Here is a 24,761-nt window from a genome sequence, read left to right on the forward strand (position 1 = left end):
AGGCTTCCACAGAAGCTTGTCAAACAGTCTCAAGGGTAAAAAAAAACAACAACAACATAATAATACTTGGCAAACTAAATCAAGTGCACCTCAGAATGCTATCTGTGATCCTGGTTGCCAGATCTGGTGCTTTTGTTTTTTCTCCACAGGTCTACTTTTAAAGCTCAACTCCCGACACACCAGTGTGTCCGCTTAATGACACTCAACAGTTACCAAGTAAAGCACCCGTGCCACATAAGCACTTTTTGAGGAAGACTGGGGCTTAATCCTCCATGTGGAAACCAGATGTTCTTATTATTCTGCTTGGCACTGCGAAAAAATGATTACGAAGGTGATTCTGAGATGATTCCACTGGCTCTGGTAATGAGGCGAACAGTAAGAGAAATCAAGCGCAAAGAAAGAGGGGAAAAAAAGACAGCTGAGGACATGAAGGAGGAGCAGTTGTGATCCTGGTCCAGTCATAATGCACCATGCCTTTGGCAACTGTTCAACACCCCACGGCCATAAGATGTATATATCACATGAAGGAAAATGTAATAAAAACTCAACTGTCTTTGAAAAGGAGCGCTTGAGAAATGTCGAGGACCTTTTTTTCACAGGCTGATTCGTGTGTTTGTTTGTTTGTGTGCATGTAGACTTAAATCCCAGTAAGAGGTTAACACATACTCCCACCTGTCTCCATATTCAACTAAATGAGACAAGGAAAAAAAAATACATAAAATAAAAAATGACAGTCAGTAAAATTATCAATACAAAGCAAAAACAATAGGCAAGAAAAACAACAATAACAATAAATCACAATTATTCCAGTGTAAGGGTTTTTGTTTCCGTAAGTCAGTAAAAAAAGAAAAAAAAAGTATTTCTGTCAGAACAAACAGACCTGCACATTCAAAAGGCAAAAGGAAAGAAAGGAAAACATGCCACATCATGCTGTGTACCACCAAAAGAAAGGGAAGGTGATGGGTTTAATAAAAATAAAAAAAAAGCTGGAGCCCCTCCTGTAAATGCTTACCCCCATGTGGAAGAAAGTGTGGGAATCAGACTGAGTGGGCTGCAGGTCCTTCTCTGCACCGGACGCTCATCCAGCCTGGGACAGCGTGGGGGTGCGGGGTCCCTCTTCTTTAGAGAGAGGAAAGAAGAGGAGGAAGGACAACCCGATTCCTCGTAAGGACGGAGGGACGGCGATGGCGTGGAGGCTGGTCTATCTACTTCTCTCTCGGAGCATACGCTGCCTCCCTCTCGGAGCATACGCTGCCTCCCTCCCGAAGCGGGAGAAGGAGGGACGATGAGTTACAAGTGAGAATAAATAAAGCAGTCTATGACACGTATGCTCGTCACAGTTTGAGCAGTTTATGGTACACATCCCATTCCAACAGTCTGCTAAGGTCCCTGCGGGCTGTGGTTCCCGTGTTGGCTCCTTCCTTTCGTCCTTCCCTACTTTCGCTTCCACGCCTGTGGAATTTTTTTCCATTCACTGTAGTGTTTCTATCATACAAACGTCCTCTGCTTTGCTTCCAACCAATTCCCTTCCTTTCTCTTTTCTCTTCCTCATGTCAGCCTTGCTCCCCCGTCACTTCAATTCCTTACCCTTCATCCTGTAGTGTGATCGTACTCCCCTCCCACCCCCTGCCCCTCCCTCTTTCTCCCTCTCCCGGAAGCCCCCTCCCATCCCACTTTATACCGCACATGCACTGATCCTCTCTCTTTCTTTTGTCGGGTCACTGTTTCTTCTCACGAGTGGTGATTGTGACCAGTTGCTTGGCAGCCTTGGCGATGTCGTAGGCGCACTGGATGACCTGCTGAGTGAGAAGCTGGTAGTCTACTGCAGGAGCGCCAGGCTCCGAAGGCGCCGCCTTACGGCACTCCACCTGCAGTCGCGAGGCACTGGAAGCCAACAGGCGGAGAGAACAGTGGACTGCATCCAGTGCTGGGCGCTGCAGACAGATGGAAGCAATCAAAAAAGAAAAAAGAAGATGTAGATGTAGATGAGAGACATAGTGAGAAATACAACATAAGGACAGGGTACTTACTTTGGGGAAAAGTGAAGCCATCTCTGTGACAGCAGAGTGGATCTTCTCAGAACACGGCACAAAACTGAAAAGAGAAGTGATTCTTTAACTGAAGAGTCAAATGAGTCAAGGACTGTGCAACAGCACTAATGCAGGGGAGCAGGCGAGGTTCCTGCAACGACTCCTGTGGTAAAGAGGGAGCTGGTGTCCAGGAAGCAAAGTTTATCAAACTGTGAGTTTGAGTGAGTCACGTTAAAGGTGGGTAAAAAAAGAAAAAGAAAAGTCACACAGCAAATCTTTAATTTTTAAAGAGATTTAAATAGATTTCTTAACACCAGCCGTATTTATCAATAGAAAGGTTTAGTGTGCTGTAATTAAATAAAACAAAAGAGTTGAAACTGAGGAGAAACACTGCATTAGCCTCAAACTACAATAACTGCATTCTTTCCTTATTACACCTATCGTCATTGGCCCTTGGTAACCCTGGTGACCGCAAGTATGAGACTGCAAATAAATGCACCCACAACATTCTGAAGAGATTATATTTCTTATGTGGCTTCCTCTAGTAAAAGCTGGAAAATATTGCTAGCGTAACAGTTCAGCTACTGGAGTTAACAACTACATTCTCACTGTGCAGCTGTCGACCATCATTCACATCAGAGTTTACCATTTAAAAATGGAGATGAAGGTGCTGTCTATGTCTATCAGACATGTGCTGCTTTGCATTAATCTGACGGCACCTGAGCATTTGAGTGCACCCCGCTCATTCTCCTGGAAAAGTCATGAAGGGTAAACTTAGGTTAGGGGACACTGACCAGTATAAACTTTTATAAACTGTGTCTATGAGCTGCTCAGCTCTTTTCTAATTTACAGTAAGACTACTTACAGTAGCTTTTTGGTGGTTTTGGTGCATTTTCACCATTTCTGACCCAGAGGGAGATTTTATTTAAACCGTTTACAGTTTTTATACATGGTCTTGTATTTCCACCCCTAGAATACTCTTGTTTCTGTCCTCTGTCTTTCTTTCACATCTTTGTGATTCGGCCTCTCATAATGTCAACATCAACTGATTGTGAATTGCTATGATCTGATTTGATATTGGGGGGTTTTCTGATTGAAATCAAGAAAAAAATAAGCATAACATTAGCTTAATTCAATGTCTGACAGGCTGGTTGTAAGACACAATTAGATTTGTAATTTTTATGCATTTTATTTTAAGATGAAAAGGACTGTGCCCCCATTTTTTCACCTACCTGTCGTGTTTGAACTCCTGAGCGGCCCTGAGCAGCTCCTGGATGTTCTTAGTCACCTGCTCAGTCTTCAGTATGACGTCCTCTGTGCAGGGTAAGGTGGGGTCTGGCTCACCCCCCTCCCCACCCTCCTCAGGCTCCCCACGGCCTTCCTCTTCACTGCTGCGGCCCATACTGGATAGGGAAACGCATTACCCGCGCAACAATTAAAACCTCAGATCGAGGACAGTAGGTGACGGTCATGGATGAGCATTAACAGTCCTTGTGTGGCATTATGTTAACAGCTTGTGCCCCTTGTTTCTTACTAAAAACTGCTACCTCCACATTTGTGTTATAAGTAATTGAAAACAGTTTCTGTGAATCCATTTAAAAAACAAGATCATTAGAAAAGTAGAAAAGTTGGTTTTAGAAAGCTAGGAAATCTTTTTTTTTTTTTAAACTGCAGATTTACATTCAAACACTGACCTTACTGAGGCGTCGTACAGTTGTGTGTTGTCATAGTCGCTGTCGGTGCCACTGCCGTGCTTCTCTGGTTTAGGGACCTGGAAGAAAAACACAGCAGGAACTAAATAATCACCACACATCATGTCCTGTAAGTATACCTCCTCAATCAAAATTCGAATTTTCATTTGTTTCCATATAATTGAGATGGTTTCCATTGATGTCCATTAAATGGGACAGATATTACACTACATTTGGTATGTGGGTAATTCTAACGGGATGAGGGATATTCTGTGATTGAATCTCAAAATTAGGGCCAATAGCAACAGACCCATGAGACACTGGTTTGGATAAAACAATGTAAGCCAATAATCTCAACTTTCTGAATGCATTAAGTGGAGAATCATAGAAATGAAGAGCCAAAACAGCAGCAGCTCACCATGTATCTACCCATCTCTGCAGATCCAGACAGATATGGACTCCCTGAGCCGCCCTTCCTTACCTGGGAGGACAAAGGGAACACAAGGATAGAGAGAAGATGAGAGAGAGATGGAGGAGCATGGGTGAGGCCAGAAAGAAGATTAAAAAGCAATTGAAATATTAGCAGAAAGAGACAGATGATGAAATGAGCAGGGGGGAAAAGAAGCGTGGGGACATAGAGAAGAAGTTTTCTTTTTAAATAAACAGCAGGAAAACAAGGAAAACGAGTCAGTGAGAGCAGCACTGAACAACAGCCCATCATCTTTTTCTACACTACATGCCTCGCTGCTTATCTAACAGTAAGCAAACATACTGTCAACTAATCTAGCTTCTTCTGCTTGACTTACACACGGCACACAGCATCTAAAAAGAGACTACCCATACTCAATACTAATGTTGATCTCTGAAAAACAGAATGCATAATTACATACTGTGAGATAATACTAGAAACTCAAAGACGAAATGGCAAACAATGCAATGACAGACAGAATGCTTACATCCAGAGGATGCACGGCTGCACTGCAGTGAGCAAAGAACGGACAGGTGAAGAAACAGACAGACAGAAAACAGACAAACAGGTAAATCTCTGTGTGAAGAAACAGTCACCAACTTGGTGCGGTGGTGAGATGTGTCTGCATTCTGCAGCTCTATTAACGTGCTGTAAACTAAATGCTGCTGAACTGCTCACCTGGTTGTCTGCAATATGAGAAACTTTTTTTTTATTTTATTATATCTTTTCTTTAAAGTGGCGGTGAAACAAAAATGAACTTCTGTGCATCTGTGTGTGTGATCCCAGCATTTCCAGATTAAGCAACTGTCCAGCAGCAAAGACGTCAAAGGGGTTTGAAAAGGTCAAAGTGAGCAGAGCAGGCTATGCAGCGGTGTATCAGAGGCTTTTGCCAGGCAGCAGAACAGAAGAAACAGTCCTTTTTTTGTTGTTTTTCTTTCCCATCTTTCTCCTTCAGGTCACATGTATGCACTCCATCATTTATGCAGTTTTAAAGCTCAATATAACAAATCTTTTTGAACCATAACAAAACTTCCCTTAAAAATGGGTTCGTGCACAACTGGATCTTTTGAAAGAGAAGGACTGAGAACTGAGATGCAAGGGGAAAGAAGAGGGGGAAAAATGTAAAGATCAGGATCAGACCATCACCTATTTAATCAGGCCAAAGACAGGCAATCAGAGCCACCGAGGCGAAGGTGGTGAGTGGAAAGGGGACAGGGCCGTTCTAACTTACGCTGGCTGTGTTGAGGGGCTGCAGGCGGGGCGCTAGGGAGTCCAGGACTGGGGGACCGTGGGCCGTGGGGCCGGGGGCCGCCCCTGGCTCGTACATTGAGAAGGCCTGGCGTTCCCTCCGGTGAGGGTGGGAGTGGGGGGTGGCCGAGGAGGGCACCGAAAGCACCGGTGGGTCCCCTCCTGGCCCAAATCCACCCACTCCGCCTCGTATCCCACCCACTGCCCAGTGGCCTCCTGTTCCCCCACCTCCACCAGGTCCCCCTACCCCATGGCCAGCTGCTCCCCCAGCCTGCTGGCCCCTCCGTAGCGCACTGTTCTCTGTCTGCATCCGGGTGATCTAAAGGAGAGGAGGAAGGCAGCAGGGAGGGAGAATGGAGGGAGGGATGGAGGGAGGAACATGGGAAGGTTGAAGGGAATTGGGGGAGGGGGGGTCAACTGAACGGTCAAAAACAAGCATCCATATTCAGGCTCACATTGGGCTTCACATATTAAGTCAGTATTGAGGGGGGGGATGCAACACATGGCATTACACTACAATAAGCTGGGACTGGGTCTTAGGGAAGGGGTGGAGGGCTACAGTACATACCTGAAAATACAGTGTTTGTGTTCAGGGGGTCAATGAGGGGAAACTGTAGGCTCATCTGCCCTGAAGTACTGTTGCCTAGCGCCCTAATCTGACACATTTGTTATTTGCAGTGTGTTTTTTTTTTTTCTATGTTTGTTTCAAATCTTCATTAAATCCTCAGTGACATGAGAAGATGAACACATAAATGAATCACTTAAGCCAGTCGCTAATGAACATATTAGGGAAATGACAATGACTCACGGGAAAAAAAAAAAAGATGCAACAATGAACAACACATGAGCTCCATCGAAAGTAAATAACACCCTGACGGGGAAAAATCATCTTGCAAAGATATTAATTTATTCAACTGTCTCTCCATCATTCTACCCTCTTTCTGTCTGAATCAACTGCCCCGTCTCTTTTACCAATCTGCCTCGTGTCTTCTAGTCATCTTTACCAAGCACATCTTTTATTCCAACTTCTATTCATTTTGTATTCTCTTTCTAAGAAGCCACGCAGCAAACTCTTTATTAGTCTGAATGGTCACTGCTAATCCTCTCGTTCCACCTGCACTCCTCCTACCTCCTTCTGTAGCCGCCGGAGCTCCTCGCTCAGGTTGTTGTTAACCTTCATCAGCTGCTGCACCTTAGCTTCTGAGGAGGCCAAAGCCTTCTTCACCTCCAGATACTCCTGCAGGGTGATGGGACCATCTGACAAGTCTGAGGAGTCCATACTCTGGATCGATAGGAACATATAAGGCAGGAGGTCAAACAGGTCGAAAGATTTGGGGAGGGGTTGTGACTAAACTCCTTCAAGACATTCTGTATTTAGTGAAATTCATGCATTAACAAGGTTCTAAATGTGGTTGTAATTTATACATTTTTTTAAGCTGTGGGAAAACAACCAGCCGTGGCTTTGAGGCAAGAAGAGGCCTAACTTGAAGGTAGGATCACACACACACACACACACACACACTAGACCTTTAGTTCTTGCTCTCAATATTCCCCCTCACTTCCTGCCACCCCACAGCCTGCTCAGATTCAGCCCTCCCTGGAATTAAACCAATAAATACACCTTTCATAAACTACACTTTATAGCCTTGTGCTTGTCATTCATTCACCACTATTTCTATTTCTATTACCCCCTGCTTCATACTAGAACACACAATTCTTCGATGCTGTGAGCACCGTAAAACAACAAATCCATATATTTCCTTGGATATAAAGGCGAGTAGATCCTCCAGCTTGGCGGGGTTTTACCCTGAGCATGAAAAGAAGCTTGTTACTGGTTTAGCTTCACTTCTACCCCTCCCACATGATTTTTCCTTCCTTTTGTTTCTTAAATCTGTCTCCTTCTCTTTTCCCTCCCATTACACACGCTCTCTCTGTGCATGAACAATGCCTACTCTGACATGGACCCAGAATAGCTGATGATGTCACTCAGGAGCTATGTGGCAGCCATGAGTGTGGCCACTTCCCCCAAAGCATGTTGGGAGAAGCAGTCATTCAAGCCACTAAACTGTGGAAAAGCTTTGCTTACTAATATGACTGAATGAAATGCAGGGATAGAGGGAAAGGAAACACATCAAAATGGCGATTAGCAAGTATGAAAGCCACACAAATGTGGGGTAAAGGGTAGCTATTTAGAAGAGAAAAAAAGTGTGTCACGCTGTATACCTTTGCACGGTTGCTACGTTGCGTGTTGTTGTTGTTCTGGGTGGTGAGCTCGCTGTCCGTGTCCTCGTCAGAAGCTACACTGTCGTAGTCGTGCTGGTCATCATCGATGCCCAGGTCCAGCGGGTCTGATAACAAGGGGAAGAAAAATCTGCCCAGTTACAGTTTTCTTTCATGTAATTTTAGCACTCGCTCTTCTCTCAAATGTAATCTTCCTCCTGGGAGTGCTTAAAGTAATAACACTGCTAACTGATTTTAACCAGTTGTGTGTCGTACTTGACCGTTTCATGTAAGAATAAACTGTCACACAGGAATGATTCTCTTATAACTGTGCTGCTGCTGCGACACAGGTGATTTTAAAAGTTTTAAGGTTTTATGCTTTGCAGACTTTTGCACACTAGTATAAATCAATAAATGGATATCTATGCATCGTGCATATTAATCAGGTTAGCTGGCACTGCCTTCAAAGTTTAAAATCTAGCCCTCCCTCCCAGTCTCACCAGTAGGGCTAAGACCTTTTCCCTGCTGTCTCCTTTTGGCGTCACTCAAAATGTCAATGATGAGGGTAGCAAACTCCCGGGCGTTAAAACGGGCGAGCTTCTGGCGGCCCTGAGAAAAGAACAAGCCGGGAGTTACACAAACACATGCGCACACAAACACTGGCATCAAAGCCTGAAATTCAGTTCCGCGTTTTTCTTTTTTAAAATCATGAGCTGAGTATGAGACAAATACAATGGGGCCCATAGTCAGTGGTTCAGTGCCTGTGTGACTGCTGTGGTCCGTTACCATGTGCTGTGGAAAAACACAGTCATACTCTCAACACACACAGCAACACAACATGTGCAAAGGAACGTAAACTCTACAATTAGGTTAGCGTCCAGGCATCTGCATAAGAGCACAAGAAGGTCGACTACTACAAAGTGTAAAACCATTCACAGAAGTTCAGCTGTAAAGACGTGATTTCTTCTGTTTTCGACCATAAATAGCAGCCTCTGACCGCAGTGAACTGCCCAATCACGTGAAAGCAAACGTGGCCATGTGGGAGTTGTGTGTGTGTGTGTACACTTGGGTTTGAGTGTTTACACCAAAAATGAGCCATGCAGATGACTATAAACTTTGTAAGTGGACTTGAGATTTCGCTCTCTACCTCACAGGGAGAGCTAGAGAGATAAAGAGAGAGGGCAGAAAGATTACACTCTCACAGCTGAGGAACAGCCGCTGCTAATTTCACACTCCTTTCTCTGCTTGTGTCCCCCCCCCGTCCAACAAACACCTAAACTGCCTATCTAAGAAATAAGAAATCTCCATTTTGTCTTTTTTCCTTCCCCCCATCTGTTCCTTTAAATCAGTCATTACAAACGTATACGAGTATGTGCGTGTTTACCTGGTTGCGCGTTGCAGAGTATTCAGGATTGACTGGTAGGAAAGGGACTGCGCTGCGTTCTGTTACCAGAGTGCTGTGGTTCTGGGTCGTAAGCCACACTGGAGACAAAAACGTAAAGCAAAAAATAAATCTGTGAGTGCGCGTTCAAACAACAAGGTTGCCCACATCCAACCACACGCAGCCCATCCACCCACACATCCACAGAGATATAAACAAAGTACAGCGAATCTCTTACAGTGCAGTTTTGTGTGTGCTGTTGGTGGTGTGTCTATGAGTCTGTCCCTGCTACTTACCTGTGAGCTTCAGTCAGAAAGCGCGCTCTGACTTTTGCCCATACTGAAGGAAAGGGAGAGAAGAGAAGGAAAAAAGAGAAAGAGCGAAGAGGAGGAGAGAGACTCAAGAATTTGCGAGGCACTTCCTCGCTCCATTCTCCTCCTCCTCCTCTTTCACTCAAAACATTTTGGCCTTCCTCTTTAGCAGTTTTTCCCTTCTCTCGTCACCCTGTCCTTCATATTCACTTCCTCTTTCTTTGGTGCTTCTTATCTTTATATCAGCTTCACTCCCATAACTTTTCCTCAAGAGTTTTTACGTTTTTCTAGTTTGTTTCAACATCAATTTGGTCCACAAAGGGGAAAAAGCCCAAATGCACAGACCCAGGCAGACAGTCTAAAGGGTATAAAGGAAGCGATAAGGCTCACCTGCATCATTTTCTCTGCGATCCACCTCGTCATAGACGTCCATTGCTAGCTCCTCAAACAGCCGATTGTTGAGCTGCCACACATGCGCACACAAATTGACATTAGCGGGTCTTATTCTACATGTCTACATAGATACAGCACGTGCTGAACAATAAGCATCAGCGTGACAAACCAGAGAGAGCAGATAAAATAAAATGAATTTAATAACAATCTATCAGATTGACATGGAGAGAACAAACAGCTAGGAGCAGAAAATCTGTCTGTGACACAAACTTTTCTTTTCACCCAACAAAAACTCTTTTCTTGTATTTTTCTTTAAATGTTTTTACTTTCAAGAACCTGTTAAAAAAAAAACAAATCCCCCCAAAACACAGCAGCCTGTTGCTTTTGACATTATAACCATAAGCTATGTAAATTCAGCTCACCGCTTGGAGCTTCTTCTTGGCAGCCTTGGCCAGTTCTGAGAGGTCCAGACTAGAACAAAAACACAGAAGATGACAATCAAAGAGGCATCGTAAATATACAGTGGAATAAAGACACAGAGAGGAAGGGGACAGGGGAGGGAGATATGAGATGGAAGAAAAAATTGAGAGGGGTGGAGGTGGAAAGGGAGTTTTTTCTAGAATGAGGAGGGAAGGCGGGACAACTTGTTCTACTGGTGACTGCTGGTCAGGTAACAACAGCAATATAAATGTGAGATGGATTTCACATATTATGCTGTAAGGGTGTCAAGTTTGTGACACAGTGAGATTACAGAGATTCGAAGCTTTAAAGACTGATCTGAAACTCTTTAAATATGCTCTCACTATGGCCAAAGATGTCACTAAGGATACACGCGGAAGTAAAATTTGAATATGCGAAAAAGCCTGATGTGATTCAAACACACGGCAGTCTTTCAGTTACAGACTTCTTGATTATTTACATCTGTTTAAATCTTTACAGCTTTATAATCTATAAACAACTGTTCAATGCCACTCAAGAAAAGCTGGATGAATTGTGGGATACATGAGAGATGGAAGTATACAGAGAGGGGACCGATGGGGAGAAAGAGATTCTGGGGGAAAAAAGAACAAGGAAAGTAAAGATACCTCTGTGTCGGGCACTTAGGACGAGCTCTGACTCCACCAAGCACAGCGAAATGGAGAACAGAAGTGAGAAAAACAAGAGAAACAGACAGAAAGAAGGGGAAGAAAAGCCACATGAAAACAGCTTTAATTGTTGTTAACAAGAGGAACCATTCACCAGAAACAGAACAGATGCAAGTGGAGTTAAGATGACAGCACAGAAGTAAGACCCATTTCAGTAACGAACAGATCTGGAGGTGCAACACATCTCTGAACTGTAGCTGAGAAAACCCAGCGCCCATCAAACAAGTGAAAGAAGCCGTGCTAAGAAATGCTGAACTCGATGTGTCACGGCCTGAGCACTCGTGTGTCTTTCAAATCCACGCTGCAGTTCAGCATTACTTAACCAAGCGCGCTTCAAGTATCTACCTCACCAAATTCACAGTGAACAGACAGCTTAATAAAGACTTCCTTTACCTAACTCCTTTGTGGGGGCTTTGGTGCCACCCTGTGGTCAGAACACTAAATTATATCAATACATACATGTCAGACAGAGAAATTAAGCAGTCACAGAAGTAAGGCAAGTTTGGCAGCTGCAAGTTTACTCATGTAGATATTTTTTTTCAGGCAATTAAACGACAACCGACTTGCAGCTGTTCATAATCAACTTAAGACAATAAAATGATCATTTGGTCCATACCTGTCTGCCATTTGAGGAATGATATAGTGGCCATTCTTGTGATCTGGGAGAGAAAAGAAAAATGTAACAACCAAGTAACAAAAATCTACCACAGTACGTTATGAGGTTAACTGCTGTGCTTAAAGGCATGTGAAGAGGAGAACAAAAACAGGATAAACTGGTGCATTAGGTTACCTGGACGCCGACCGCACAGGTAGAAGGCTAACCTGTCTGTCAGCTCATACTGACACTCTACCAGACGCTCTGCTAGCTCTATATGGCCCGCCTGCCTGGAACACACACGCGCACAGGAAATGATTCTACTTGTGTTGTGTTTACCATTAGATGACTCAATTCCAGAGCTGAACAGGATCTAAATGCAGGTTTTGTCTTTACTGAATTGTGCTTTCAAATTCCTGTACCTAGCATAGTCCATAGGTGTGCGTCCGTTAATGTCAGGCGATCCAGGGTCAGCACCATACACCACGAGCAGCTCAGCCTGCAAGATCTGGCCTGCCTTGGCTGCCACATGAAGTGGGGTAGTGCCTTTCTCCTGTGGGACACACACAGAAACACAGTCACAAAGAGAGACGCCTGGCATAAAGAGAGTAAGTTAACAGCACAAGACGAAAATGTGAGTCAGAGGTATATATTTTTTTTTGTCCTGACCGGGTGGAAGAAGTTGGCCTGAGCGCCGAGGGACAGGAGCCGAAGACACGTCTCTAAACTCCCCGTCCGCACGCTTGAATGAAGTTGCTAATAGAGAGGAAGAAACAGACAGGTAGAGAGGAGAGAGAGAAACGGGGGGAGTCGGGGCGGAAAGATTAAACATCACAGAGAGAAAGAAACAAACTGAATTCCCTTATTAGCCCAGAGAGGCAGCACAGCGCTAGAGATGATTGCTGCATCCTGCTGTGTCATTCAGATCACTCCCTGCTGGGTTGGGGGGGTAATAAGTAAAAGAGCATCTGTGTGTGTTTGCCTGAGTGCATGAGTGCATGTTTATGTGCAACGTCTGCTACTGACATTCATAAAGGAAACAACCTTTGTGCTTAGACTTGCTGTTCCACAGTATAGCTGTGTCAGTATAGGCTAATTAACCTGAACACATAACATCCTACCCATCAGCTCAGTACAGAGTAACATTAGAGCGCAGATTAAAGACAATACTGGTTTTCTGTTATCATCCACACAAGTGCAGAATCCTTCACTTAGCGAATAAAAGAAAGCATGCTTACAGGTCTACAGATGACAAGTCGAGTTCAATTATTCTCTAATTGTTTATCAAGAAAAAACAAGTGTCGCACTTATTCAAGTCAGTAGCTGCATAACGCCGTTTTCTTACCTTACTGAGATCCTTAGTGGTGACGCCGTCGTCATCACGACAGGGCAGCTTGTGCACGAATGCGAGCATCTGGTATTTGGCTCTGATGAACTCTGACTTGGTGGGACTGCACAGGAGGGGAAGTTGAGATGGTTACCAAAAGCCCAGGCCTCAAAGGTAAACAAGAACACTCGAGGACAAAATATGTGGAACTGCAATTCATGCAATAAACCCTATTATAGAGGAAAATGCATTTCAGCATCATGACTGCAAGTGCATATGGCGCCCCACCAAGGGATTTGAAGCCCCACTAGAGGTAAGGTCATTTTGCTTTGACTTCATTTCTCTCTCTCACCCCCTCACTCTCATCAAATAGAAAGATCAGGCACCTTTCTCCGTGAGATACAGACACAGAAAGTGCTGTAATAATAGACAAACAGCCCCCCAGCAGTAATAAATAATCTCTACAGTGAACCGAACTGATGGGTTATGCCTAGTTTGCTTTACATAAATGGATAAAGAAATAAATCTGATGAACACTGCAGAGGTTTTTAAGAGGCAGTTCACACTAAACCTCCATTTTCCGGTGAAAAAGAAATGAGCAAATATTTTTCCTGCGGGTCCCGATCTCATGACTCTCCCAAAGCCATATTTCAGCCCACAACGCACTAATGCACTTAGAAACAAATACTAGTTGCAATTGTTCTTCACCAGTCAAAAAAAAAAGAGAGAGAGAGAAATTATGCTTACAAAGGGACAATAATTTCTCTGTGTCCTAATGTGGATTTTGAGCCTGTGCAGAGCATACTTACTGGACTTTGTCCTGGGGGTTCGGTTTCCTGCGGCCACTCTGCACCTGAGCCGGGTCCAGGAGACTGTGTTCCCATATGGAGTTGGCCCCGTTACTGGCCAAGGTCTGAACCATCTGAAACACAAACGCGTACACACACACACAGAAGTGACTCAGTGATGGTTTGCTGTCATGAGCATGTTTTATTAAAGTCAGTGTAAAGCAGTGTTTGGAGTTTGTCACATGGAAGAAAAATGTGTTATCCTCTGGCTAAACTGACTGTTAATCACAGAAAATTAGGTTTCAATATCCTGGGGAAAAAAAAAAAGCAATATTCTCTGCTTGGAGACGCTGTCTACTGAAGATGCTACGACTGTGCGCCCAATCATAGGAAGATAAAGTACCTCTACAATTTGAGAAATGGATTATTGATCTAGCAGCTTTTTCTGTACAACAACCACGCGATCAGCTCATTATGACCACCTGCCTAATATTGTGTTGGTCCCCCTTTTGCTGTCAAAGCAGCCCTGACCCATCGAGGCACGGACTCCACTGGACCCTGTGTGCTGTGGTATCTGGTACCAAGATGTTAGCAACAGATTGTAAAGAAACCTTTAAGTTTAAACATTGAAGTCTTGCAAGCTGCGCGGTGCAGAAATGATTCATCAGACCAGGCCACCTTCTTTCATTGCTCTGTGGTCCAGTTCTGATCCTCATGTGCCTACTGTTAGTGCTTTCAGCAGCTGATTGGGGTCAGCATGGGCGCACTGTCTGGTCTACAGCTGAGGCCCTACTGTGATGCTCTGTGTATTCTGACAGCAATAACCTTTTCAGCAACGTGAGCTATAGCAGAATGTTTGTAGAATCAGACCACATAGTCCAACCTTCACTCTCCAGTGAGCCTCCGCAGCCCATGACTCTGTCACCCGTTCATCGCTGTTCCTTTCTTTGGCCACCTTTGATAGATACCGACCACTGCAGACTAGGAACACCCCCACATGAGCTCAACTTTAAATCAACTTTAAACTTTAAATTTACCCATTTTTCCTAGACAAAATGTTCCCTTGTTACCCACTTTAACCCATCCATTCACAGGTGACATGATGAAGAGATAGTCAGTGTTATTCACGCCACCTGTCAGTGGAGTGTCAGTATTCTGAGTCACCAGCACCTGAATACAATTTAGATCAAAAAAAGACGCCGACATACACAAAGTGTGTCATTTGGTGACTATTACTCTGGAAAACTCACCCACCTTACTTACATTTGCTAAGAAGGATTAGATATAGAAAGAACGGCCTGATTTATTTTGAACACAGAAAGCTTTTTTTCAAACGATGAGTATCACAACATCAACTCTGCAAGGACTACTGTACTCTCTGATCTTTAACAAGCTTTAAAACAACTGAGATCCACAGACAACCTGCCGTTAGGGCGTTTTCACATCTGATTCGTACTCTGGTTCAAATCAGTTAATGAGTCAGTAAACTTGTAGCCGTTCCCCCGTGCTTTGGTTTGTTTTCACGCAAAGAAAAATCCAAGTGAACTCCAAGTGAACCAAAATGTGTCACTACAAACCACGTGACAATGCTCAGTCTGCTTACTAGCCAGATGTGTCTGGAAGAAGGCGCTGTGTTCTGGACTATAACAGAATTTACTTTCATTAGCATTTGCAGATCTATCAGACCCTAACCCTGTGTGGCTGCTGGATGTTTTTAGCTCAAACTTGCTAATTGGTTTGGATCTAGGTGGGATCACATTCACACCATAAACCCCTCCAAAGGTTCTCGGTGCAGTCGTTTTGGTCTGCACCTGAGTGTGATTACAGTGTTCGCATCTGCACACATGAACCACACTAAAAAGGAAAACGAACCAAGTTTGACTTAAACGGATCAAAAACCGCACGTGTGCAAATACCCTTAGAGGTGCACAGGGCTGAAACCACCATACATTGATTGTGTGTGTGTATTTCTTTTGGTCACAAGACCATCACATTTACTAACATTAGCAAATGTTTCATGAAAATGATGCTTGCTACAACATGCAAAAGTCACATTCAGAAAGTAGAAGACTTCCTGGGGTCTACTGATGCTAATGCAGTTCTATATGTTTTAAAATTACATCAGTGGTATGACTCCTGTGCATCACTGAAACATAATTTCTGGACTGGCCAGAAAATCTTGGAAGAAATTAGTTTAACAGCTTATTTTCATAATTCAGTATCATATAGCTAACAGTCACAGTGATTTCTGTAACTATTAACTAACGCGTATAATGTGTTACGAAATAAATCTAAATTATCTTCAGTAAAGCTGCAGAACAACCCTGATACACATTTGTGCTCTACACTGGAATCAAAACTGGTTATAAAACCAATAAAGCCAAAAACTCCCACACTCCTCATGCCTCCTTAATTACAGGATGAAGCTGAAGCAGCACTAAGCACCTCAACCTGCATTTAGGCCATACTGAGAAGAACACAGATATACAACAAGAGTACAGACAGACTCACAGATCAAAGTTAAACTATATGATCAAATAAAAAATAAACACAAACTGCAGTACTGTGGATTTGCATCTTCTGAGCTGACTAAGATTTCTGCAGTAGCTCTTCTTTCTGTGGCACTATTCTGGGTACTGCGTTTGTTTCACAAGCCCTTCCCTGTTTCTCATTCCTTCGCTCTTCATTTCTCTGACTTACCTGCAGTAGGGAGGGAGGCCATCCGCTGTGCCTCAGGTGCTTGACTATAGAGATATGGCGGCCTAAACTGCGGTGGACCGAACAGCATTCATCACAAATCAGGACCCCTCGGTTGATACTGGTCCAGCCCGGGTCTGACAGACAGAAAAACACAAAAAGCATTAGGATTTTCATAAGCACACTGTGACTGATAATTATACTTTAGAGATTTTTAAAAATATTAAGTGCTTTCCATCCAGGCCACACAAACATACTCATGAATATCCACGATTTATGACGTGGGTGGTCCAAATTACAGTTTACTACACAACTATAATGCCATTTTTTCCAAGGAAGAGATGCAGTCTACCTACACTGCTACTCTTTTAGGCTTCAGTCAATATCAAGTCAAACATATGTGCATCTTTTTTATAGGTATTTTTATCTGCTTCTGAGCAAAACCACATGATGGATAAAATAAAGATGAGTACCAGACAGTGATCCTGTCACAGATATTCCAATTAAGTTTCTAAGTTCTCAGCTGAATGAGCACCTGGTTTGTATTATGCACATTAAGAGTAAAGCAGGATGTATATGTCAGTAATGAATCAAAGGGCTTTTATAACTGAGAGAATTTTTAATAAAAACTGGGTTATTGAAAAGACAAGAACTAGACATTTTTAAATAATAACTCTGAAAACTGACTTAAATAATGCAGAAATGAATCATGTGAAAGCACAACTATGTGGACACAGCTACATGGTTAACACTGTTGCCTCATAGCAAGAAGGTCTGAGACTCAAATTAGCCCATCTGGCCGGAGCCTTTCTGTTTAGTTTGTATGTTCTCCCCATTGCCTATAGATGCAAATGGTTATCTGTCTCTATATGTTTGCCCTGCGACCAGCTAGCGATCTGTCCAAGCTGGCTGTACCTCGCCTTTTTCCCTATGGCCATAGGATAGGCTCCAACCCCTCCGTGATCCTAAATTTGATGGACAGATGATTCGACATTTCCATATATTTTTTTTCCTTTTAGGCATATTACATATTAAAGTGATTTCCCTAACATTCATTATATGCATGTATGTATTTACTCATTAACGCTCTCCCCGACTTTGCCCAGATCAGCTGGTGTTGCAGACTGCACTGTGGTTGACTATGCAACACTCAAAACATAGTTGAAGGGTGTTTCTCCCTTTTATTGTTTACTTTTTTATTTTCATTTTTCATCTGTTATAAATGCTAAAGCTGATGAGCAAATAGTTAATACTGGCTTATAATATCAGTTTGCTTGGTCAAGCTCTGATTGCAATCAAATTTAGTTATTCCTGTGAAGAACTGTGCAAGTCTGATAAGAAACAGTTATATATAGCATTTTTACAAATATACACGTTAGCTTGCACCTTACAGTCATAAACAGCTAGGAATGAGACAAGTTGTGCTTTGCTGCCACCACTAAATATTACTAGTTTATGACAGTGGCTTGACAAAGAAACCTGTTTTAATACCTAAGAGAAGAAACATATCTCTAAATGGGTGCAAATGAGGTGAGGAAGTGAAGGGCAGCAGCAAAGGCCAGTGCCAGTCCAATGACACTGAAAGACTGAGTCTGGGTTATGTTTATGCCCTCAGGACCCTGACGCGATGAATGCCTCACAACTAAAACAGTCTGCAGTATCAAAACAAGCATCTGCACACTTACATGCACACTGTTCACGCCCAAACGCACACACATATCTACAATGTGTGTTGGTCACACTCAGCCTGGGATAAAAACTGTCTGGGCTTAGGGTATTAATGGAGCTAAAATAGTCCATCATCAGATGAACCGGTGTGCTTTAAGTCTTTTTGCCCATAGAAAAAAGAGGAAAAAAAAGAAATATGAAATGCAAAATGGCTTTGAAAAAAGCTATAGCTCAGTTTAGAACAGCAGCCCCGTAGGCTTTAAAGGCCACAGCAATTTAATTCCTTAATCTGTGTAATAAATATTTAAAAAAAAAAATCTCCCACAGGCTAGGCTATCTGCCTGGTCTGCTAAATCAATATGAGGCTATGCCATTAAGCTATTAGAAGTAGATAGACTATTAGCAGTGTTGTATTGGTGAAATCTGCAGCATGTTGCTGCATAATGTTGCCTAAAGTTGGCCTAATTCATCAATCTAGTATAGCATTTGTTTTTATAAGTGTCAGCTAACCCTGCACAAAAACATGCTACAAATGAGTGCAAGTTTTTAAAATTGTGTTACACTCCACTCTTAAAAACTGAGATAACACTGAGATAACATATTGCACACATCTGCATACTTTGGCAGTTAACGAGTTAGCTTCAGGCTTGTTTGGTGTATATCACAATATATACACATATATGTGTTTATATACAATATAAACACAATTAATACAGTGTTTAATTGTACTAAGTGTCAGCTTGCCGGATTTACTCCATCTTACTTCTAATTTTAACCAAACACAGCAACAACAGCAAAGCCTGACACGGACACCAACACGACATATCGACTCAACCCTGCTGTTCTCTTCTGTGAATAGTTGCACAAGAGTTTCAGTTTCCTAAACAAATGCATCTGTGCGCAATAAAGAGTTGTGTAGTGACGATGTGATTCATTGTTGCCATAAACTGTGCAGATTGCCATGGTGTGACATTAAAGACTCCTGAAGCTTGGCTACGAAAAGGAGTATCAGTCGTCCTTTGTAGCCATGCCATTGAGTTATCCCCCAGTATGACACAAAGCTGGGTAGTAGGGAGGTGGCCTGTCACCAGGGGCTAGGTCAGCATTTTGCAGAAAGCACTGCGTGCGTGTGTGTGCGTAAGTCGCAAGGAGGGGCTGCATGCAGAGAGATGATGGCTGTAGAAGAAATGCACGGCAAGTAACAGGTACGCAAACAAGCCATCTACCATTGTGAATGCCTTATTTTGTCTAGTAAATAAACTAAAGCTTTAAAACATAACTAATATATCACAGATAATGTGCATTTAATTATTCTGCAAGTTAATATAGTATCAACGAAAGGAGTTCAACTGGGGTTTCATCAGTATGTAAAAAGTAACTCAAGGGAACCAGAAAAGGCAAATTGGTGCTTAAGCATGTTAGTAAGTAATAATAGCAAGGTGTACAATGCAAGGCTGGACTGCAGCATTTAGACAGTTAAGAGTTATCAGGGGTCGCAGCTGTCATAAGAGCAGCTGCTGCACATGTATACATGAATGAACGCAAGCAAGGCACACAAGATCACCAATGATCAAGGGGATCGAACTGAAACAGCACGTGCATTTGGGGCTACATACGAAGGGTCTTATTGACATTGTCTCTAACTCAGATTTTAACAAACACAGATGGGGCCAAAGGAGAAGTGGGTTGGAAACTAAGCTAGAATTATGAATGGTCACTGTAGTGGAAATCACTACGCCCTGAACAGTAGGGATGAAAGCTAAGGCAGGTGAAGCTAGAAATTATGTCCCTTTTCCTTTAAAAAAAAACAACAACTTTGTGTTGTACTAGATTAATGGAACTGAGGTGGCTTTTAAATGATCTTGAGGTACAACTACAAGTATGGCTCGTTTCAGGTTTATGTTGAACTGTGCTCCAACTTAGGATGACTGTAAACTGAATTTACTCCTATTAATTCTCACTATTTTATTTCTTAACTTTACTGGAGATATTCTAAAATTATCAAGTTAAACAAACAGAAACTCTAATTACGTTTTTGATACTTTACTGTATTTTTAAGCCAAATTGTTGTTAAAGCTACTGACTGGTCGCTGACGCTTTAGCTGAATCAGCTTGGCAATAACTTGGCGTTTAGCAAAAGTTAGCTAAAGTAGCTAACGTCATAGCTAAGCTAGCAGTATAAAAAGCACGAACTCCAAAAGCCACGGGCAAGTGCTAACAATATGATAGCTGTCCATCGATATAAATGTATTATTATATCTCAGGACATTCACTCTACCATAAATTCTTCTATCACACAGCTGCATAGTGACTCAAAATCGCCAGCTCGCTAGCCAAGCTAAGCTAACGTGTTCGGAAGTCTGTCCCGGTCACGAAAATCAAAACAAACGTCTCTTCGAGTGGGAAGGCAGCATAAAGCTGACACTGGGATCTTAAACTGCCCGAAATAAACTACTCGTTCTTACATATGGCCGTGGTCAAATAAATATACCTATCAAGTTATTCAATGGCTTACATTAACGTTGAGCAGCTGTTAGCTAGAGATATTCTCCCGTTGTGGCAACACGCCTATTTTTTCCAGTGTTTATTTTGGGCCTAAACGACGCTTTGGAGCCCTGGCCGTTTTCCTGCTCTGCAGACCCTCTGACAATGACAGCAACTTCGGCCTTGTTCTCCCACCACGTCGCCCCCATCGACGCATTGTTCCAGTCCCATGGTCTGTTTTCCTTTTTTTCTGTTCCTTACCTGGCGCACTGCAGTCAGCGCAGACTTCTGTTCTTTGTAGCTTTCTCGACATCTCGAAAGTGGATGAAACGGAGAAGTGGATGTCGGCGATGATGTGAATATTCGCCCGTCTTCCCCCCCGAGCTACAGACCGACGTCTGCCGTCAACCGATGCGGCCCCTGAATCCCCGGAAGCCGGGTGGTATGATCGGCTTTTCCCCCGGCCAGCTGACGACGACTGAGCTTCCCGTTAATTCCAGCGGTCTGTTCGCCCACGTTCGCTGATGAACTCCGAGGCTGGATCCAAGTTATGTGAACATAGTTAATCTGTTTGTATAAAGGATCTCATCTCGGAATATTGCTACAGTACATCTGTTCCCTGCATTGCCTGCAACTCACCGAGAGACGGCAGCTCTTTACCTGACAGTATCCGCGCTCGCGCTCACTCACACGCGCTCTCTCTCTCTCTCTCTCTCTCTCTCTCTCTCTCACACACACACACACACACACACACACACACACACACACACACACACACAACAATCTAAAATTCATGCTGACAGAAAAGTTACTAGATGTTTATCAGATTTTGGATATAAGACACACATTGCTCCATTTAAGCAAAAGTATCGCGATCACCCAACCTTCAATGGCTGAGCAGCTTTAGCAGTCAAATGAAACATTAAAGTGCTATTGATTTATTGGATTTATCTGTTTCATTTTTCTGTCGTGTCGACAGGAAAATCTGGTGTGAATAACGCAGAATAAGAGTAGAGGAATTGAAAAAAATCAAGAAGGTAGGCTTTCATTTCAACTTTGATCAATTTTGTCTTTTGCTGTCATGTCGTGCGCTCCCCAGCCTTCTCCACAGTACGCCCACACCTCCTTTATAACACTCCTATGCTATGTGGGCCTGGTTCACTTTAAACGCATCATTTCCATTTCGATTTCTTTTTCTTTTTCACAAGGCATATGTTTTATCAGAGCCCTGACAGCGGATTGGCTGAGTATGCGCCCATTTCATTGCAGCTTGTCAATGCATCTTTCTCAGTCACCACCGGATGGGAGGAGAGGAGGATAGACGCGTTAGAGTAGGCAGGGGAGAAAGAGAGCGAGGAAGAGAAAGCGAGAGGAGGAGGAACGGGTAGATAAGGAATAAAGGTGTAACCCAATCTACTGACACAATAAAGGGAGGGCTTTTTCCCCCCTTATCTTTATTTCTAAATGATTTCATGGGGCTTTGGCGTTTATTCTAAGCAGAGCGAGCAGGGAGCCATTCACTGTTTCTGACGCGTAAGGTTGCCCCTACACGCCTTTGGGCATCACCGCCGATGCAGGATGATAGGATTAATTGTATAGCGTAAATCTGTGACAAAGTATTCTTGCGATCCACAGTGAAGAAAGAGGAGGAGGAGGCAAACTATGATCCGAGGATGATTTCTGCTAAGAAAACTCCGGAGAAGAGTCGTTATCCTATCCACTATCTGGTGTGGCACAACAAACACCGACAACTGGAGAAGGAGCTTGCAAGGAACGAGCAGGTGAGACGGCGAGGGGAGTGGAAAGGCGATCATACATATTTTTTTCTTTCCTTTCCATATATAGAGCTATTTTACAGGCGATTATTAGGTATGTGGATCCATAGCTGTAGATAGTGGTGGAGAAGCTGCCATCCACGGACCACCTCATTCAAGAACCTTGCCGGTATTAGCGCAGTTAATTGCTATAGGGTGGAGGGTGACACTTGTGGACCGTATCGTGCCCTCGAGTCTGTGCTATTTTCTTATTGCCATTCATTTTGTAAACCACAGCGTGTCACAACAGGCTATACATGTCAGGTCTGTGCTGCGCATAGGTACCGGAAATAGCCAGCCTCCCTGTAATGTAAATATGTATAGGAAGTTGTGTCAGGAGTTTATTCCTGAAAAAAAGGGAAATCAAAGTGAAACCTCATGGGGTTGAACTGTGTGTGTGTGTGTCTGTGTGTGTGTGTGTGTGTGTGTGTGCCTGTGTGTCTGTGTTTAAGCAGCTTTATTGTTATCTACTCAAAAGTGTAGGCTCTCCACCTTCCCACCAGCACCTAAACCCTTTGTGAGTGGGTGAGACAATGCAGATACTGTAGCATGTGGGCGAACAGTTGCCAGCGACCACAGTAAATACAGTAATAGAACCATTAAGATACACTATGGTCTCCAAATATGAGACATGCAGTAATGGATGGATATTTATCACAGCGGTAAAAAGGAAGGGACCAGATAACACGATAAGAATAACACGGTGTGTCATGTGAACAGATGCTTGTGAATTCAAACAAATACAGAGAAGAACTGCTTGCATCTTGCTCAAGCCATCATATTTCTACACGTGTGTGCACACATTTACGCACACTTGCCTACGCATGCACACCCTCACCTTCATGTGGTTATAAAATCATAACCTGGGGAGCCATTTCTTTAGACCGAAAATGGTCAGCTGTCAGTTCACCACAGTTCCCTGCATTTACAGTAACAGATTATGGCAATGACATGTTACATTTAAATCCTGACCATAATAATAACTATTGCAAAACACATAGCACACCTCGCAGTTAAGAGGCTCTAAGAACAGACCTCTCATAGTCAAGTCAGGGCTAGAGGTGACATAGAGGAGATGAAAATGAATCATGTGAGCTCTTGAGGCGGAGGAGACAAAAACTTTTCAAACCCTGGCTGCTGGCTGAGGGCTTAATCAAAACTGGAAGGGCACTCACTCCGAGAAAGCGCTCTTCATTCTTAGTCAATGCACTATCTTGCAATTTTAAAGAATCTGCTCCAAAAATGTAACAGGCCGTCAATGATCCACCTCTTATTATGACGATTATTCAAACTCTACAGAGAAAACATACCTAGCCAAACATGTGCAGTCGAGTAGGTGTTCACTCAAAAACTGGATTAGTTGCTAACCTGGGAGAGTGTCTCATATTTTCAAATCTCAAGATTTATACATTTAAAGCAAAGGTGTGCATCTTCGGTCAGTAGCTACACTTGCGGGGTCTCTTAAACAATGAAAGTGTCAGTGGGCCATTGATTGGCCGGTTTCACAGTCAGAAATGTCCTAACAAATATTGGATGGATTGTATTGGATAGACTGTGTTACACTTAAGTGCAGAGCAGTTGTTCATGGTCCCCTGAAGATGAATCTCATTGCATTAAGTATTCCTGCTAACTGGGAAACGATGGGAAATTTAAGGTGACGCAGTGAGAATCATTACAACAACCCAGTCGCGGAGAGGACTACAAGTATTTTATCCATTTCCTGAAAGAGACACATCTGCCTTTCAAGCATCTCACTGTTGTAATGTATAATAATGGAATTTCTAATGGCCAATGTCAAGCAACACAGGTAGATGCTGACCTGCTCGCACCCTTTTACAAAAGTAGCTCGTTAATGATATACCTCTAGCTTGTAATTATTAACTGTCTTTGCATTACTTCTGTACTTTGTGCGTCCCTCCCTCGTGCCTATAATTCGGCAACAGTAGGCAGCTCGTATAGTTTATACCATATATTATTATTGTATTTATTTTGCCACCATCCAAGTGTGTTAATGAAGTATTAAATATTAACACATTACTTTACTGTAGCTAATATTTCACATCACGCTCAGTAAACAGAAACTTCTGGCCAGGTTTGGTTTACACAGGCTCAATAAATTTGCCCTCATAGCTCCATAGTAATTCATTTTTCAGGAACTCTTGTATCCATAAATATTTTATAATGCAAATTTTTATTCCTCTTCTGCTGTGCATTGGAACCTCCTACTTTTTTTCTTTTTAAACTAATCCAACCAGACTGTCTGCTACTTGTTTTTACTGCATTAGAGCAAACAAAGTGCTAAACGTGCAAATGAACTTTAGTAAATAAGCACAGCTGATCATCTTCCAGTTGCAAGTTATTTTTATTGCACTTTATTTCAGTTACAGTACATTGGGCCATGCCTACCAGCTGTCATTATGCACCCTAGGTGTATATGAAATTTAAAACAGTGGTAAGATTACAGTCTGTTTTCTCTCCTTGCTTATAATAGAATATAACT

The 24,761-nt window shown here is 42.9% G+C and overlaps 2 protein-coding genes across 6 annotated transcripts in view; one reads left to right on the forward strand and one right to left on the reverse strand.

Moving 5' to 3' along the window:
- Nucleotides 1-1,234: 1,234 nt before the first annotated feature.
- On the reverse strand, nucleotides 1,235-21,130 carry git1 (G protein-coupled receptor kinase interacting ArfGAP 1). Of its 4 annotated transcripts, none has more exons than XM_087850820.1 (21): nucleotides 20,709-21,130; nucleotides 16,299-16,432; nucleotides 13,620-13,732; nucleotides 12,829-12,934; nucleotides 12,153-12,239; nucleotides 11,906-12,036; nucleotides 11,679-11,773; nucleotides 11,505-11,547; nucleotides 11,282-11,326; nucleotides 10,166-10,214; nucleotides 9,741-9,813; nucleotides 9,043-9,140; nucleotides 8,159-8,267; nucleotides 7,662-7,786; nucleotides 6,568-6,720; nucleotides 5,422-5,757; nucleotides 4,140-4,202; nucleotides 3,725-3,801; nucleotides 3,263-3,433; nucleotides 2,031-2,094; nucleotides 1,235-1,934 (listed from the first exon to the last, which is right to left on the reverse strand). In XM_087850820.1, exons 1-21 carry the CDS (start codon nucleotides 20,758-20,760, stop codon nucleotides 1,719-1,721), a joined length of 2,340 nt encoding a protein of 779 aa, XP_087706946.1. In that variant the 5' UTR covers nucleotides 20,761-21,130; the 3' UTR covers nucleotides 1,235-1,718. The 4 variants fall into 4 exon arrangements, with proteins under 4 accessions (XP_087706946.1, XP_035769328.2, XP_087706945.1 ...); XM_035913435.2 differs by lacking the exon at nucleotides 11,282-11,326 and adding an exon at nucleotides 10,829-10,855 and having other exon boundaries at nucleotides 20,709-21,129; XM_087850819.1 differs by lacking the exon at nucleotides 11,282-11,326 and having other exon boundaries at nucleotides 20,709-21,129.
- A 64-nt stretch (nucleotides 21,131-21,194) lies between these two features.
- The window catches only part of ankrd13b (ankyrin repeat domain 13B), a 40,014-nt gene continuing 36,447 nt past the window's right edge, over nucleotides 21,195-24,761 (forward strand). The window contains exons 1-2 of one of the 2 annotated variants that reach the window (XM_006803908.3): nucleotides 21,195-21,484; nucleotides 22,083-22,228. In XM_006803908.3, coding sequence (XP_006803971.2) covers nucleotides 22,121-22,228 — 108 coding nt within the window. In that variant the 5' untranslated portion in view covers nucleotides 21,195-21,484; nucleotides 22,083-22,120. Of the gene's footprint in view, nucleotides 21,485-21,716; nucleotides 21,981-22,082; nucleotides 22,229-24,761 lie in introns of those variants that run through there. The other variant, XM_006803909.3, reaches the window with a different exon arrangement.

The sequence above is a fragment of the Neolamprologus brichardi genome, chromosome 14 (assembly GCF_056152115.1).
Source record: "Neolamprologus brichardi isolate AB-2024 chromosome 14, ASM5615211v1, whole genome shotgun sequence".
In the NCBI taxonomy this organism is placed as follows: Eukaryota; Metazoa; Chordata; class Actinopteri; order Cichliformes; family Cichlidae; genus Neolamprologus; species Neolamprologus brichardi.

Coding starts and splice junctions, on each gene's coding strand:
- git1 (XM_087850820.1), bottom strand. CDS start 20,760: ATGTCGAGAAAGCTACAAAGAACAGAAGTCTGCGCTGACTGCAGTGCG. Junction 11,327..11,504: donor ATTCCTCAAATGGCAGACAG/GTATGGACCAAA, acceptor GATATAATTTAG/TGTTCTGACCACAGGGTGGC. Junction 9,814..10,165: donor CCAAGAAGAAGCTCCAAGCG/GTGAGCTGAATT, acceptor CATGTGTGGCAG/CTCAACAATCGGCTGTTTGA.